Here is a 19152-nt window from a genome sequence, read left to right on the forward strand (position 1 = left end):
CCTCGTGCCCGTAAATGTGATGCCTCCAGCAGGTGGACAGGTAGTGAGCACTCCGTTAATCTTTAAGAGGTAGGTGGGCAGGAAAAGAGGGAATTATGGGTCGCAGAAAGGACAGAGAGGCAACATGCATCAGGAGAGCTACGACTAAAGAAAACACGATGAAATTTCTTATCAGTTTAATTTTCAGTCTGTATACAGCCACACCTAATTCCCTTAAAATTGTCTTATTCAATATTTATTCAGGCTTTCTCACTAAGTTTTTCTATAATATTTTCAACAAATCCTGTCCTTAAAGCTGATCAAGACAAAGTTTAATTCAAAGTGTGACTACAATGAGAAGAAAAGGAGTGTCTGGCCTGACGTTACATTCGATTTGCCTGTGAAATTTGAAACCAGGGGTGTGGATGTTAAACTGCAGCTGCATGTAGGACAACTAGAGGAACATGCAAATTGTTATGGTGCAAGTAAGTACAAACCAAAACAACCAATTTCCTTCCATTGTATGGATCTCAATACAACATTTCAAATAGACAGGAAAGAAATAAATCTTAAATATGTTATTTAAGATCTATATTTATATATTGCTTTTTCATGCCTCTGATCAATTTCTATAAACAGATTCCTGAAATGACCAATACTGGTTAAAAAAAAAATAAAACACTAACATTCTTGCTCATATTAAGCATACCTATTCAAGTATTAACAGATTGTCCATTGAACTGTAATACTTATAGTGCAGCTATCAGAAAATATGATCCAATGTCATTTGAGAAATTGTTACACTTGTTTTTCCCAAACTTCCTTTTGAGAAGTAAGCAACAGGGCCAGGAAAAGGACAACACTGCAACCACTAAGCAGTTGGTTGAGTATGACAGATAAAGAACGATGAAAATCTCATGTTCACTGCAGCCTTATGACAACAGCCGGGTGTGCCTGATATTACTGAAACATAAGTTTCAGTAATATCACGGATTTCTGCCCCGACTCACTTGCGTCACTCAGATAACCGAGGCTAACAAGTTCACTCAGGGTCTGTGAGTCAAGCGAGCTGGCTGCTGATGATCAGCGACGCTCCTCAGCTATTTCTGGAAGAGCAAACTTCCTGATTTACCCAAGTAAGAGGCCGATGGGCAAACAGAGGCCACAGAGTCGCAGCTATAATGCGGTTTCAATATCTAGTGTACAAGGTTAAAAGACAATAAAACAGGAGAAAACGGACATCTGAATAAAAACGTCAGATATTTTTACTGGCTTGGAATAAATCAGAAAAAGTGTTTGGATGAATAGAAGGGTGGATGGACGTACAGACAGGTTGATTTACGGATGGACGGACAAATGTATGAAAAAAAATACACACATTGATGGACAAATGGACAGATGGACGGGCTGAACATTAGAACAATGAACCGCAGAGAATAATCTAGAAACAAGGTATTTTACATAAATTTTGATAAATACAGAGAAACATTTTAAAATCCATACTGCTCTACACTGAATGAGAACTCAGTAATAAATGTATTCGTTTTGTCTGGACTCTCCAGTAAGCTTATTTCAGTGGAAAGAAAAATAACTCTTAGGATTTGTAGCTTTCCATCATGGTCAAAAACGCCAAAACAATGTACTTCACTTCTTGTTTCTACAGCTGAAAATGCTCAAAAAATAAATATCTTTAGAAAGTTACCATCTGCCCTTCAATGCATGTTACAGATCCAAGTTGCAATAAGCATACAATAATGGAATTTATTGCATTTTTAGCAATTCTTAAATTCAACTCTGATTAGAAAGCAAGCTTTTCCGTGCTTGCAGCCATAATTCTGTCCTTTTCTATGAAACAGGAACCACGTTCACCGTCACTCTACAGAGGAACAGGCTGGTAATCTATTTCCACCTTTTCCCACCGCCACACCAACACTCCTCACATGTCTTTTGACATGTGAGGAGGAGGTTGCATGAAAGCTTGGAGTCAGGAAAGGGAAGGACCAAAGGCCGAACAGCGATGACGAGTTCTGCAGAGGGAGCAACGGGAGGCAATGAAAGTGAGATTCATGATGTAAGTGAATCCTTAGAGTGTTTGGGTTTTACAAGAACAGAGAAAGCACCAAATTCTGTTTTACAAATCACTTTAAAGAAAAAAGAAAACTGAGAGAAGGATGAACACAAGTTCAGAGTCTCTCAAATGATATCAGCGTTTTGGAGCAGGAATAACCTCTGGTTGCACTCCAGGCTCACATCATTGCACAGATGAAAAAAATAAACAACTTAAAAGCGACGAGCAAGACAGATCTGATGCCCGTCGTTATGTTTGAAACCTCATCCTGACTGCTTTACACGTCTGCATGCAGCTACAACGACACTGCCGCCGCCGCAGCTACAGATATGCATAAAACCAACAACTAACATGCTTTTCAGTCGAGGAGCATCGCTGCAGGATATTGCAACATTCACTTGGCTGTCTTCAGTCATTACAGAGGTCTGTAAACCTAAATGTTTTCTTAGCATTGCCCAATTCCACATCTGTTGTGTAAATTAGTGGCTGGCAAGCTCGGTCGAGTTTTAAGGAAAATATTCCCCTGCAAAAATATTTGTTGTCAGCATGGATTAGGCCACTATAACAACTGCTTTCTGTACTGTAATATTAACTGTGAGAATGTGGCATTGAATATGAGGGAAGAAAATTGCCTTTTTTGATAGCGCTGGGTAAATTTAATCAACTCCAAAGTTATTAAACTCAAAGTTGGGGTTAAAAAAATAAAGCTGGGGGTCAGGTAGGTTGAGAAGCTGCAATATACTCAGATAAATTGTGCGGCTGGTTGGCCACATAACCAGCTGCACAATAAATTTTTTATCAAAACCTTCTGTAAAGAAGGAAAATAATGTGTTTTTGCAGACTGAAGCAAAGTGCACGGTCTGACTGAAACATTGAAAATCTTAATAGTGAAATATTTCAACCAATAATAATACAACCTGCTGTGCCTTCTGACTTCAAAAATGTACTTCACATTTTGACAGCTAATATTGTAACCAATCTAGATTGTGAGCATTTTTGCAAACAGAATGTTTGACATTAAAGTTGATAGATATGCAGGAAATAATAAATAGTCTGACTTATTCACATTTTGTCGTGTTACAACCACAAACTTGCATGTATTTTATAGGACTTATAAATAAACCAAAACAAAGTAGTGTACAAATATGAAGGAAGAATCACTAGCAAATCGATTGGTGCATCTCTTAAAACAAAAAATATATATATACATGACATCCTGATAATAGGTTTTTTTGTTGTTGTTTTTTTTTTTTTTTGCTATGGCAGAATGTGACTCAATGACAGGCTCACATATCGCAGGAAGAAGTTTCACTTCCCTTTTTCACACCAGAGGAAGTCCAGCCACATTTTTTATCTCCTTTCAACTTTTCTTTCAAGTCCCGTCGCATTCGCTGTCCCTAAGAGGAATGAGGTTAAGCAAACAGGCACCAGCTTTCATTTGCCGACATCAATTTCCATGTTATTTTGAGATCTGACCTGCTGATTCTGAGATTGGCCACTTCTGATTTTCTTTTTGTTAACTTTATTATTTGCAAACTTTGCAAGAATTATCAAATGTATCAACTATTGACTGTAAGAGAAGATATGGGCCCCAGGCAAGTAATAGTTTGAAATCAAACAGAAAATGAAGGAGTTAAAATTATTTTCCATTTCACATCAAAGCACTTCCCAAAGCTTAGAGCTTTAATAAACTCAAAACAACGGGGAACGAGAGTGAATAAAAGTGAGATTTTTTAGTTTTGCTGTCTTCTATAAATAGCAGATACACAGATTTTTCAGTATTTCACAGACATGTTCACAACTCAAGTCAAGTCTCAAGTCTGTAACCACTTAAATGAAAAATATCTCATTAAATCCACAACAGTAATCTTCTAACATTTAAATCCCCCTCCAAAAAAGACATTAATTTGCTTTATAATATTTACCCACTTAGAAATATTAATAGGCATTTATACTAAAAGAAAAATAATAAGAGATGAAAGCCTGTTAATGATGAATTTCTGAATTAAAGACAACACACTCTTTTGTCTTTGTAAATTAAATTAAACAGCTGCTTATCTGTCTTTATATAGTCCATTCCTTCACTATGCATTTCACTAAATATGGTTTGGAGGATTTGGAGTATAATTCTATATATTCTGTGGCATTTATTGTGATTTTGAAACAAGTCGTGACAAATAAAATGTTTTAAAATTTGAAACAGTCTTCTGTCTGCAACTCTGGCACTAATTCTGATTCTACAGGGTGGGCTATAAGTTTCCATACATAGGAGAATGTAAAATGTATATTTCTGTTATAATTCAGATATCCAAGAAGATGCCTTTGACAAAAGAACAAAGAATTGAAATTATACTGATGGTTGAATCGGGAAGCACTCGCATGGTTTTAACAGAAAACATGGAACGAGCATCACACACACACACACACACACGACAGTGTGGCAAAACTTATTTACAAGTTTCAGAAAGCTAGAAATGTTGCAGATCAACCACAAAGCAGTCCAAGATGTGCAGTGATTACACAGAGTCCCACAAAATTAATAACGCTTGTCCAATATAAAATGTTTGTTTTTTCTATGAATGGAAACATATGATCCAGCCTGTATTATAACTCCTTCAGAGTTTAATAGTCACAGAATCCTTGTCCTAGTATTCACCCTTCTCTAAATTTACACTTCTACTATTCATCCATTCTTTCTCAGATCCACCTTGTGTTGATAACTGTATGCATTCCAGTCCTACCTATTTTTTGTTGACCATCTCTTTGTAAAGAGAACAAAATCAGCTGCACCTAAAAGAGGCAGGCCGAATAAGATATGACTGGCAGTGTAATCCTAATTGATGAGCGTAACGTTTTACTGACATAACACGTCTTCAGAAAATTGTTCCAACTTGTGTAAAGTGGAAACAATTAGCCTGCTTTAACGTGTTGTATTTTTCCTCTCGTCATTCCATCACAATGACTTTCACCTTCACAACAGCCTTAACTGAAGTTCCTGCTGTTCATGTAATGATTTGTCAGTAATAAGTGCTTTCTCCTGTGTTGATGGAGCAACTTGTGCAGGAGAGATTCACAGTCATCCACATTCCTGTTGTAACCTCCAGCCAATTAGTGACAGCTCAGGTCATTTTATACTCACTCACACGCACGCACACCTTTCATCAGTAATTGGGTGTTGATAGTAGGAAACACACAACACATAAAAACCCTACTTAAGTCCCTCAGCTTTAAAACATCACTGTTTGCTCTCCGTGTCAATCATAATTAGGCAGCTCACTCCCACATTCCATTATGCCACAGATTTAACAAGAAGCTCAATCAAGTACATCTTAGGTGTTGGATCAGTCATTTCTGAAAGGCTTAATCATGCCTGCAGCTGAACTGTCAGCTTGATAGGAATGTAATTTCTTGGTGTTAAAAGAGAGAACAATTAATTTCTCTGAATGCTTTTTCATAAACCTTTCATTTGAACCAGTAAATATTAACTCTTTACTGTAAAGATTAACAGTTATTAAGTTAATCTTAATAACTGACCAGTTATTAAGATTAAACTTCCTTATTAGCAAATATGACAGCAAAATGTTTTTAGTTGTAACACAATAAGAAAACAAGACACCAAAACAGAATCCGAATTTGTTGCTCTTGTTTATGTACAAGCTAGCTAACTATGCTGCAGTGCTAATGCTAGCTTAGTATCGGACCTTAAATCTTAAGGACATAGCCTATATTGATTTTACTCTTGCCTGTTACAAAAAAGTTTTAGGCCAGGGATAAAACAATTTAAATATTGTTTGCTTTATTGTGTTTTGTCTTGTTGTGTTTGGGTCAAAGCAGGACCAAAGCCCTTCAACCGAGGCTATCACAGTTTTGGAAAGTGACTTTTAGTAGTGCCATTCAACTTGTTACTGTAATGACTGATTAACACAAGATTAAGAATTTAGAGTCAAATACTTGGTTTCAACAGATAAAGTGGCTTCCTTTGTCAAATAAAAATATTCTATTCTTACTTAAATTAGTTGTGTGTATCTTGGTTAGTTACAAATTTAGGATTCTAAAATTATATTATTTTAAAGAGATAGTAAGACAATGACTGTACAGTTTTGCAGACCATTTTCCTTCTTTTATGAGACAAATTACTGATACATACATTTAAACAAATCCTTTAGTGCATAATGTCTTTATATTTCCAAGGAGGTTGGAGACTGGAGCAACATCTGCTAGCAACAATGAAAGACATTCCTTTCCCTAGTAATGTCTCTTTTTCTTCTTCTCGGTTTTCATGTGAAATTGTAATATTTGTTTGATTATTTTAAGCATGCTGGTTCTGATATCTTTCATATCAACATGCCAGCTGGTCAACTCAGTCCCAACAGCTCCAACAATGAAGTAGCTCACTCTTATATCAGCTGAATAATTTTTCTATCTGATTCTCTGTCATCAGGCAGCTAGGAAGAGCAGCGGGATTAGGACACTAACGTGTTTCCAACAGGCCAGGTGCATGCGGGGTTGTCCATGTGTCCATGTGGCCCCCCTACCCTCTCTCAGGATGATGTAATCGCTCCAGAGGTATGCCGGGGTGGAATTCCCCAGTGACACTTTGAATGCATCACTAAGGCGAGTGGAGGCACTGAAAACAACTGTGACCTGGGGGTGCATTTTTGTCATAGCAGAAGTTTCTCCTAGGGTTCAAACATCAATCGCCCTAAAACACACAACAACAGCGGGACTGTATGGGCGGTGTGAAGACGTCAAGATCTGAACCAGGGTCGCTTAGAGTTTGTGGTCAAGTTCACTCTAAGTTCAGAGTATTGAGTAGATGCCACAGCTCAAAACTTGAGTACTGTCAGGGTAAGTCATGTTGTTGAAAAATATATTCCATGCTTTTATTTGGTCCAGGTTGATTAATGAGTTAAAACCATCAATCACCTGCTTTAACAAGCCATCCTTGGACCATCTGGAGGTTGTACAAAGCACTGCTGTCATGTTTCTGACTAAGTCACCAAAGTTAAAGGAGAGTTTTTTCCTCTCCACTTTCACTGCATGCATACTTGGTATGAGGGATTGCTGTAAAGTCAACAACTCAACGCAAGCAATTTTCTTCTGTCGCTACAGTACAGACCAAAAGTTTGGACACACCTTCTAATTGGATTCAATTGAATTCAATTAGAAGGTGTGTCCAAATTTTTGGTCTGTACTGTACTTCCAGGAGCAGTGAATCCTGCAAGTCAATGACTTGATGCAATTTCCTGGGTTTCAGTCTTTCTCAAACTATAGTCCCCAGACCACTGGTGGTCCGCGGGCGCCCCTAGTGGTCTGTGGGATACTGCATGTAAAGGACAATTTATTTGCCGTGACGTGAGCTCAAAGTGCGACGCTACAGCTAGCTTACCAAAAGATAGTGTTGAAAATAATAATTGAAAACTGGCTGAAAACTGAGTCACTCAAGTTTGAGGTTAGGTGGTCTGTGACTGTTTGAAAAACTGGGTTAACTGGTTCTGAGCCTGAAAAGGTTTTAGAAACACTCCTTCAGATCAAAACATTTTAAACCACATTGAATAATTAACAAAGCTTACTCTACTGTTTGATAATTTGGATAAATTGGAAAACCTGTGTGATTAACTGGAGATAATATTTTTTTGAAATATGCCTTGAGACAACATTTGTTGTGAATTGGCACTATATAAATAAACTGAAGTGAATGGTATGTTTTCTTGTATTTCACATTTTAAAGAGTGTCTAAGAGGAATGTTTTTTCAGCGAAAAAAGATCACTTCATTTTACATCTTTTGCAATACTACTTTTCCCTCAGAGGAAAAGAAAAGTTAGATCAGATGCTTTATACCTCATCTCCACAAGTTACTTAGCTTGGATAAAGGAGATAAAGGAGTACAATATCGGCAGGTTTGACTCTTGCCAAACATAACAAAGTTTGATAAAGCTTCCCCTAAAGCCCACTAATCTAATAATTGCAACTTGTTGGATTAATATTCACAAAGACACAGAAATAACACACTTTGAGCTGCACTAATTAGCAGATTACTCATATTTAAGATGAGACAGTTATTAATCTTCTTGCCTTAATCTTGGCAAATATAATTTAATGGGAAATCATAAGCTGTTTGTTGTTTTTTAGGCAATCTAAGTCAAGGTAAATTTGGTCTGAGAACTAAAAATAATTTATAGTTGCCTAAGATTTTTCTTACACATAAAAATGGTATTTCATATATTCCCCTTCTATTCAAATTTCCCATAAATTAAAATCTGCAAATGTGGAAAAACCTGACAATGACACATACTGTCATACTTCAACACTACAAATAAACAAATGCAAAGCTTTTCTGCAATAACAATTTTCTAGTATACGTTTGTCCTGAATCAAATATTTGAGCAAATTAACGAATAATATGCAACTCGAATGCATGAACATTCAAGAGAGCGGCACACCTACTTTGCCTGGTCACATGCTCATCGCTCTGCTTCTGTGTATGCGCTGTAATCCTAACAGCACCTCATTTGTAACCAGGGCCCTGTTGTTTGGTCGTAGCCGCCCAGCGTTTACTCAAAGCACATGTGGCCGTGGAGGGAAACAGATGTGGGAACCTCAGGAAGCATCATTAGCTCTGCAAACACTGAGCCGAGCCGATTCGCTCGCGGACAGCCTCTCAGAGCGCCGCGCTGCTGCACGGGCCTCCCTCCGCCATGTTTCCACTGGATTCAGGAGTCCATCCGTTATTTATTTCTTTTACAGCTAACTGTTCTCACACTCGTGTGCAATCTCCTTCTCCCAAAGGGATGAGATCAGGGAATGAGATAACTGTCTTTTTATTTGTTTGTCATGCCTGTCGACCAGTGAGTGGATCTGGGATTGCTGCATTTCTGCTTTGTCCAGGAAGAAACGCTTGAATAATTCAGTTCCACTTCTCTATTTTATGTCAATGGTCCCTGCTTGGACTGCGAACTTCCCCTCTCACTCCATTAATAGTGTCCATTTTTTTAGGCATCCAGACATTTGTTTGTCTTTAGCATTCATTTCTTTAATTTCTGTAACTTAAACACAAATTATTATCACTCCATTAATAACACACTTGTTTGTACTTGCTAAAGTGGAACTCATCTCCTAATTTTCACTTCTATATCTATGACAGATTTTTGTTACGTTTTTGAACTCTTACAGACTTGAGCTGCTGGATTTACAGCACTGAGCATCTTTCCAACTGTGAGTCTTCTTGTTTCTTTCCATTTCTCGTCATTATGTGAAATAATTTCTTCATATTATCCTTTATTTACATATTTGTTTATGTCATATTTACAGATAAAGGTTTTTCAACTCAAATGCTTTTGGTGAGTCTGTCTACTCGGATTGATTTGGATTTAATTTGGATCAAACTACTTCCTATCTAAATGGATGTTTGTTGTGATTTCTGCTACAAAAATAAATTGAAATGGCTTAAATTGAACAACCTCATTTACTAAAACAAGCAACTTTCTTGCTTTCTTATGTTATGTAGTGCAGTTAATTTTATTCCCAAAGAACCTGACTTCATTGTACATTGTTTAAAGATGTGTTAAACAATAGTTTTCTAGGATTTTCAAGCTCCTCTCTGGTCTTTGGTAACCTTTTTGCTCATTTTCTGCACCGTTATTGAACTCAACCATAACATACTGACCTTAAAATGAATAAGTTGGATAAATGAAGCAGTTGAACCATATTTAAAAGCCATGCAATTACAGTACAAATACAACATTAATGATATTTTCTCAGTTTGAGAAAACATCTCCCTCCAGATAGCCGCTAAAATACCCACATCAGTGGCTGTAAGCAAGGTAAACATCAAAAAACAATACAAAAACAAAGTATTAATTTCCTCATGCTTAGTTTCCAAAGTAAGAAACACCTTAAACCAACCTAAACTAAACTATAACTTGTCCTTTTTATCCATTTTTGTTTTAAAATATTTGGAAGATTATGAAGATAAATAGCATTAAATATATTGTATGGATCCTCTGTTTGGGCAGATGATCAATTACTTTAACCAAAGTTTTCAACTAGCAGCTCATTGGGATTCATCTTGGTGCTAATACATAATTTTATACAACTCAAGATGGTTTATCTGTGCTATTTTAAGAAACTAGAACAAACTGCATCCTTGTAACAGGCAAGCTGTAACAAATAGCCTAAAGAATCCCTTTTCAAACTGGCTGGATTAAACTGGAAAAGGCGCACCAGAAAGAAACTTTTAAAAGGAAATTATGGAAACACCAAACGTAGAGTGAATTTTAGATCTTTGCACAATTATATTTTGTAAGACTGACTTTAATATAGACATTATATTACCTCTATCATCATGTTTTTCTGGATTTACCTTTGTAGTGTCAGTTTGACCTTCATCTCTCCACGTTAGATGCCAAAAACCTCCCACCTGCAACTCCCCTCTAATTAGGAGCCTCAGGAGAATCCAACGTTGCATCTCCCCTCTTATTAGCGTCTCCAGCCCAACCCGCTCCTAATACCACCACAGGATCGTGTCTGAGGTCAAGGCCGGGACAGAACGGAGCAAACAGATGAATGTGATCACGTCGAGGCAGAGCTGCTCAGCTGCAGGGCTCTTTCCAGATTAGCATGAGAAATGTGCAGTCCACATGAAACACGCAGGATTTCATTAGGCCCCTGCAGATGAAGTTTAAACTGAAGCCCCAGAATACACAACGGGATAAAAACAACCACTTTCAGTCACAATGATGGAAGGGACAGCGGCTCGATGCAGCTGGAGCCCAGGATGTTTCATCAGAGGAAGAGGACGCCAGAGGCTCAGCTTTCAAGCCCGGCAACAACAAATAAACCTCATGATGAAGGTACAAATACTTTGGTGATGGGCTTCAGAGGGAGTTGAGCAAGGACAAGGGGCAACCACCTGCTAAACAACAATAAACCAAACCCTGTGATGGACATGCGAGCAGCAGAACTGGAGACAAAAGACGCCTTTGCTGTGACGTTGCCATCTGCTGGCAACTCTTTATAAATGACAGTTAAATGAATTCAAATATGTGGCCTACTAAAGTAAAGCAGATTTCCTTGCTGATCTATTGAGACCACAAAAACTCTAGTTGCATTTTCACACTGAAGTTTGGGTGCCAGGTCGTCCTGTTGACTGTCTGGCAGAGAACTGTAACCTGATTCTAGTACGTTACGCCATTTACTGGCACAAGCCACTCTGGGCACTCGGTTGCAGCGTTTAATTAGTGTTCAGCACCAAGTGATGGAAAGATAAACAACAATATTACTTCTACAGGACTTCAGAACGGAGGCAGCATTATCCAAAAGTTGTTTCCACATTGCATAAAATCTCATAAGGAACACTTTGTTCACCAGCTCTCAGGGCTAAAGCAACACGTCCATATTTTCCAAATGTCTTTTCATTTTCTTGCTAAACCATATCAGTGCAATCACTATTTCTATCTAGAAGAACATATGAAAGCATTTTATAATGACCAATGCAATACGTCTGTTGGAAAAATGTCCTTGATGTGGATATAGGTTGTTCTGGCCGACTAATACTGGATCCAGAACAGAAGAGATCAACCTGGTGAAGCAACAACCTTCCTATTGACAGGTCTGGTACAATTGAAGCTAGATATTTACATATGCTGCAGAACCAGATAAACAACCTTTTTTGCTGCACTTAAAAAACAAAACAAAAAAATCTAATAAAACTTTTCCTTCTTTTATGTCAGCTTGTAAAACAATGATTGCCTTCATTTGGTAAGCAGACACATTCGTCCCAGAGACAATGCAGGATGTGTGAATAAACCCCGGAACAAAAGCGAAAAATCATGTGAAGATGCTGCTGAAGCTGTTAAGAGCATCTCTATCTACAGTGAAAGAAGTCTTTTGACATGGGCTGAAAGAAAACTCAGAGAGGAAGAGGTCATTTCTTCAAAAAAGACAAATTACAGTTTGTGACGATACATCCAAACCATATTGCAAAATTAGAGTGCATTCATGGCAGCCCTGTTTAGTCTGCTTTATTTGGTTTATTTACCTAAATGTCCAGTTTGTTTTGGGAGGTGTAAATGTGCCAACGAACTCTGAATCAAATCAAGAAAATCAAACTCAGGATTTTTTGTTGTAGTGATCTCTGGTGCTGTTCAAATGCATATGTGAACGCTAAGCAGACCAAAAGCAGGAGGGGAACTATAGAGCAGGGCATTCTGGGTAAACACAGTCAAAACAAACACACAAATCTGGAGAAATGACTTGTAGTCTTTTACCAAAGACAAGAGAAATTCTGCAACCGCTAAAATCTGATGCCATTCCGTTTTTACTTACATTTCATAAAGAAGGAAGTGAAACGGTGGTCTTTGGGGGCCATTACAAAACTAAATAGTATTTGAGGGAGTACTACTATGAATAAACTATTCCTTGTACTGTCATCTTGCCTTTAGATTACTGGAGGCTATGCGAGCAATCAATTGACTCCACCATCATAGACAGCATCAAGAAATGTGAATTGCATCAATTTTCTGATTTCCACAAGAAAGGAAAATTAAAGAAAACTTTCACCAAATGGGAGGTGATTTTGATGCAAGTGGAGGGCAGAGGGGAAATCGGCTTCTGGAACTGAAAGACAAAAAACACCAGGTTTCATATAACTTCAGCTGGAACACGGATTAAGAGAAATAAAAAATGTTACACAATGCAATTTTGGAAAGACTTTCCAAAGACAGTGGAGTCAGTTGTTCTCTTCTGCAGGACTTTTTCCTTCGTCGGCCCGCTGAGAGCCGAGTGAAGCTACTTGGCTTTGCTTTACAGAGACGCATGTCTGCTTTCTGCATTTACAGATGGAAAGAGCAGCATGCTGGCACACCTGCGTGGCACACGGAGGAAGAAATGCCACCACGCCAAATACCACGAGAGTCGTCCATGAAAATAAAAAATTAATTCTCGGGTTACTTTTGCAACTTAAGTGCGGCTAATTTTGTGGTTGGTCGGGAAATATGATTGCGAGCGCACAGATGCACACAGACTTCCACAGACTTCCACATTCAACAAATCCTCAGTCTCACTCTACAGATTAAGCCCAGATGGGAACAATGAGATGAGTTTGAAGGCTTTTGCTGTGTAACTGAAAACACTCAGGCTTGTTAACACACTCCAAAAACTTGCTTCATCCATCACAGGCCAGATGTTCCATAGAGCCTTTTTCCTTTACTCCTCAAGAGGGACCAATCCCTCTCAAAATTAATTCACTTCCCACTCCACTTGCCTTCACAACAAAGCCACTCATAAAAACTAATTGGATAGTTTGCGGTCTTTATGATGGGGCGATCGAGCCACAGAGAACAAGAGATGTTAGTGCTGACGGACTCTCTCTCTTGGGACCATTTCAGCGTCGTGACCCCACTTAATCCTGCCATTAGATCTCAAAGCTTCCCAATCCTGCAGACTTCACCGCGCTCAGCTGCATTAGGACGCAGAGAGGAGTCGTATCCTTGAATAAACATCAAAATCTCTTGCTTTTGTGGCTAATTTCCTTTCGAATTCCACTGGAGTTATTAGTGAAGAAGCATGTGGTGAAGTGAGTGTGGCAGCCATATGCTGCAATCAAGGCTGAATTATGTCCATCACATGTGGAAAGCCATTCACGATGTAATTCACCAGTTATCCTGCAAAGCCGTATAATTTGAAGCACGTTTCGTCTGAAAAATGAATGCTAACGTACATCGTTTGGCGAAAGCATTCTGACTGTTTGACTCTTCACATTTTGTCACATTACAACTAGGCTGGATGTGCTGTTGAGCCCCAACATATTAGAATCAGATTTTACATTTAACCAAATAGTTTCTTCCAGGCATTTCTCACAAGATGGCAAAACAATGGAGCTGTTTAACTGGGGAGAAACAAATTTACTCACATTACCGCAGAAGAAATAGCATGTTGCAATTATTTACATCCTTCTTCTTAATCTTCAATCTGGTTACAGTGATTAATCCACTCTTATAACTGCTGACCAGCGTTTCCTGTGTTTCCACTGGTACTATGATTGTCCTTGGAGATGATTTTCAAGCCTTTGCATTTGGAAGATATTCTTCCCATCACCCTAATCTTTAGCTTCCTCCACAAATTCTCCATCAGATTCAAGTCAGAATCCTGATGGGACCATTCCAGATTATTAAATATTACTTGCATTTAGAAGAAGCATGTTAGAAGCTCTGTCATGTTTTGTCAATTAGGAGTAGGACCAAAATGCAGACAAAGAATAAAAGTAAAAATAATTATTGAAAAAAAACTATGAAAAGAGCAGAAGGAGAACAGGATCTTTCAGTGTATCTGAAAGATCCTGTGAAGATCAGTGCTTATACACAGAGGGAAAGGAGGAGAATGACACTGGATCCAGATGAGTTAATCTGAGGAATATGGAACAGCTGTGAGAGGAAACTGAGCCAAGGAGGCTAATTACCACATAAAACACAAAGGGAGCTTAATAGAGAATAAACTCAGAAGAGAAACTCAATACAAAGGAATAAACTAGGATATGACACAACCAAAGAGAAGATCACAATTGGAATCATTGGTCATTGAAGCATCATTGATCTCCTTCTTCAAATCTATTCATTACTTCAACATAAAAACTTTGAAACCAATTAATCTAAATGAATAGCTTTCAAGTTAAACAAAATCAAAACAAATAAAAAAACACACACCTGATCGCATACAGGAGGCACGTCCCATCTTTTAGTCAAAATCATCAGCTCAAAAGTTCTCCTGGGCCCAAAAAACATTATTTTCAAAAACTAAAATTAGCAAAAATATTGTGATTTTTTTTTACTAATTTGAAAAATAAAGTAAGCATGAATTACTTTAATTAAATAAATCAGTTTCTTTTTTTTTTTTTTTTGTAGGAACGGGATTGTAGATCCAAAACCTCTAATGTTTTAACACATTTTTCACATTTTTTGGGCTCAATTGAAGAAAACTGAAAAAAATATTTTGTCTGTAAATAATGATGTAAATAATCGCAAAAACCAGACCAAGGTTAGTCTTCATTTGCAAACACGTGCTGCATTTAACCAAATTTTAATGCAGCAATTAAAAGAAGATTTGGATGAACTAAGGTGCACTTTAGAGTCCAAATCAATGAGCAGACCAAGAAGATAAAAGGAAACCAGAAAGCTTGAAAATGAAAGATGATCACTGTGTTTTGCGTCTAACATTTTGGTAAGTAGATATTGATTTAAATGTTGTAGTTTTGTCCAAATATGTTCTTGAATTGTTGTAGGGGACAGAAAATAATCAGTCCAGTGGCTGGAAATGGCCCCTGAATCTGAATCAAACTGAGGACAGAGCTAATAAAAAAAATCCTGGACTCAATTTTTCTGCCACAGCTACATTTTAAATGAAGGTTTCTGCCCCTTTACATAAGCAAGAGAAAAAAAACCTGCATATTATTATGGCAACAACAAAAGAAAGTCTGTTCCACATAGGGATGAAGACAGGCATTTTGGCCCCCACACCAACAAATACGACTTTCAGGAGCCACACTTGGATGCAATCTCATTCTTCTTGCCATTCTGTAATGCAGCAACTGCAGACGGATGAAAGGAGAAGGCCACTGAAGAGCAGAGATGTTCACTTGTTGACCCCTGGACCCCTATATCCCACCCCATCCCGAGGCAGAGCTCTGCTGTGTGCTGACTCATGCTGCATGCTCACGCCTCGCGCAGATGGGAGCAATAGTCATCTGTTAACCACTTGAGGATAAAAGCTACCGAGTCATTTTCTAGGTTCTGCTGTGAGACAAAAAATATTCAGGAGAACTATAGTTGTTGTGAAGACATCAGTGCGAGAGCAGCCTTGTCTCAGAGATTGTGAGCTCTGAAACTAATATGTGATTATATTTTAGAAGGTATATTCATCAGAGTTAATTTTTTAAAATCCTCATTGGAAAAAATTCATGCACTGTCTCAATATGACGTGGTCAATATCAACAGATAATGCGTCTGATAGAGTATTAAAAATGTAAATTATTCACAGAACTCTGATTGAGTTTGACACCTTTAGTGTATATCATCAGGACACCAGCATGTCATGACACAGAACCACATTCCTCTCAGCCACTCTTCAAAATGGGAATTATAGAAGATGTCATTCAAGCAGAGAACAATTTGTTGATCCTTTTAAGTCATAAAATGTCCGCAGGACAGTAGCTTCTTGTCAAACTTGTATGTACGGTCAAAAACAAGTGGAAATGTGACAAACAAATCTGGATGAGGAACAAAGTGCTTTGGTCAGACTGAGTTTGAGAAAGAGAGACAAGAAAAGACCACTGAAGAGCAGAGTGGTCTTCAGTGGTCTCATAAGAGCAACAGTCAAAGATCCCGCTGTGTTTATGCTCCAATCTTGTGAAATGTCGTAGAAGGCTAAGTGTTGTCCTATTGCCAAAAAAGGGCTGTACAAAGTAAGACAGAATCGTTATCAGTAATTATGGTGTCACTGATTTTAAGACAAGCAAACAAATTAGATCCATGTCTGTCCAAAGAGTTGATTTCTAAATATTGGCATCAGGGCCAGCCTAATCAGTCAACTAAAACAGCATTCACATGCAAAAATCTCATTTATGTAAGTTTTTTTATTGCTGATTATTTTTCTTGACTATTCCTAGAGTCCGCACTAATTTTTGTTAAAAGAAAGAAGAAAAGCTTTTCGTTTCACAGATCATCGGTTTGGAATCTGCTTCAGGATGAACTTCACTTGAAAGAGCTGCTCTGATTTTATGTCTTCAAAGGTTTATAAATGATTTAGCAGATCAAAGCCTATAAGCCACAGTTAAAATTGGCTTGAGGAGAGTGGTTTTTATTTAATGTTATTGATATTGTTTTTCCTGTCCATCTATTTTGGTGTTGTAATGAATTTTAACTTTTATTTGTTGGTTTCTGATGATTTTCCCACATTTTCTGTGCATTTGCTGAAAATGGAGCCTACATTTGACTTATCTTTCCAGATTACCCTTTTTCTTATTTATTCAAAGCAGTCTTAGACTTTCAGCCTCATCTGGGGATGTTGTGAAAAAAAAATGATATTTTAGGATGAAAATGTGAAACACTGACATTAACTCAAAAGGGGTAAAGGTTCATCACTAACTATTGTATAATCCTTAATCTTTATATTAGTATTAGATAATGTTTTTATTCTTTTATGAGCATGGCAAAAAGCACCTGATTCTATTTTGGGGATAGAAGTAAAGCAGCAGGTGCCCCTTGCTTCATTCCTCCATGATTTCAATAAATCCTGTCAAACTGAACTGACGCGCCTCTTTCTCCCGTGCCTGGGGCATAAACGTGTGGGGGTGTTTTACCTTCGCTAACGCGGCCAGGAGAAGCAGTCCAGCCGTCCACGAGCCGCTCCAACTCATCATCTCGGACGCAAACAGACTCAAAGTAATTTCAAGCTGTGGAGTGACGCCTCTGAATGTCCCGGCTCTCTGTTCAGAACCAGAAAGCGGTCCGCTCTGCTGCGGTGCGGTGCGCTCCGGCTCCGGTTCCCAAGCGGGGAAGGAAAAGGTGAAAGTCAGCCAAGACAGGACGGAGACGACATGACACTCCGCGGACGCTTCCAGATATTTGGTTCCCCTCAACAGCAAACACGTTGCTGCTAAATTTATGTTTGCATGCCAGGCGTGCGTCAGGAAGAGGGGCTCACCCACCTTACATTCTTAAAGAAACACGCTCCGTTACGCGCCTGACGTGCTGCCCGAACTTGAAGGGATGCTTTTTTCTTTTCCACTAATGTGTTTAAGCTGCCAGTCATCTTAATGGATGTCCTCGATGGCTGGTATCACAAAGGACTCTTTTCTACCACTTGTCTGTCTGTGCCCAGGACTGTTTGTTTTTGTTGGAGCTCAGAAAGGCCAGACCAGTCACAACAGCCCAAAGGCATTCAGAAGAGCTCCAAACATACGAATGGAAGACATACACAGTGCTGAGCAAAAACCCTTTGAACCTTTCCACTTTTTGACACATTTCATCCAGAAACTTCAGCGGATTTTATGATGGACAAACACAAAGTGCATTATTGCAAAGAGGAAGGAAAGTGATGTGTGGTTTTGGATTTTTTTTTTCTTTTTTACAAATAAAAGTCATAAAAGAGAGGGCTGTTCATTTGGATTCAGAATACTTAGTAGAAAGATCTTTTTGTCAAAATGCACATCAAAGTCTTTGAGGTCTATCTCTGCAAGCTTTGCATACGTAGATACTGAAAGTTAACCAGATATTCTCAGTCTGTGAACGTCATCACAAATTCTCTGTTGGATACAGGTTTGGGCTTTGACTAGGCTAGTCTAACACAGGCATCTCCATTCCGGTCTTAACTCTTTTGTAGCATCTACCAGATTTTCTTCCATAATTGTCTTATATTTAAGTCCATCCATGTTTTGATATGAAAATTGTATGGTCAGGACAATGTTTTCTTTTTCAAGATCAATGTTGGTCTTATCCAACAAGAGCAACCTCTTCTATATGTTTGCTCTGTCCCCAACATGGCTTGTGGCTTTCTTTCAGCAGTAGCTTTTTTTTATTATTATTTTCACCAATCTAATGGAGGATGTGATTAAAATTTATTTTTTGACAGATTCTCCCTCCAGAGCAGTGAATCTCTGCAGTTCCTCCAGAGTTACGATAAGCTCATGGATGATCTGTGCTGATCTGTGCTGTTGTAGTTTTGCAGTTGTGCCATATTCCACATTCAGATGATTTATAACCAAATCCAGTTTTAAACAGCAGGATTTAAACAGAGAATAAACTGCACAAAACATCTGAAGGTGTTTGAATTGGAGCTGGGGGGTGAGTGCAAAATGTACACCACAACCATCATATTTTCTTTTTTTTTTCTTTTTTTTGTTGTAGTTTTTAAAAACCATGTATCATTTTCATTTCACTTCAAAGTTATGCACTGCTTTGTGTTGGCATAACAAAGAGACTCCCACTAAAATACACCAAAGTCATAAAATGTGAAAAAGAGACCAGCTTTCCAAAGCACTGTATGCATAAACATCTAGTTTTCACAACATTTGCTAAATTAGGACAATTTATGCTTATTGGAAAGTGCAACA

At 38.1% G+C, this 19152-nt stretch overlaps 1 protein-coding gene across 3 annotated transcripts in view; it reads right to left on the minus strand.

The window, feature by feature from the left end:
• adamtsl3 (ADAMTS-like 3) overlaps positions 1 to 18430 on the minus strand; it is a 99124-nt gene extending 80694 nt beyond the window's left edge. The window contains exon 1 of one of the 3 annotated variants that reach the window (XM_044097705.1): positions 17401 to 18413. In XM_044097705.1, the coding sequence (XP_043953640.1) occupies positions 17401 to 17460 (60 nt within the window). In that variant the 5' untranslated portion in view covers positions 17461 to 18413. Of the gene's footprint in view, positions 1 to 17400 lie in introns of all 3 variants that reach the window. The other 2 variants (XM_044097704.1, XM_044097707.1) reach the window with 2 other exon arrangements.
• Between the last annotated feature and the right edge of the window lie 722 nt (positions 18431 to 19152).

The sequence above is a fragment of the Gambusia affinis genome, linkage group LG18 (assembly GCF_019740435.1).
Source record: "Gambusia affinis linkage group LG18, SWU_Gaff_1.0, whole genome shotgun sequence".
Lineage (NCBI taxonomy): Eukaryota > Metazoa > Chordata > Actinopteri > Cyprinodontiformes > Poeciliidae > Gambusia > Gambusia affinis.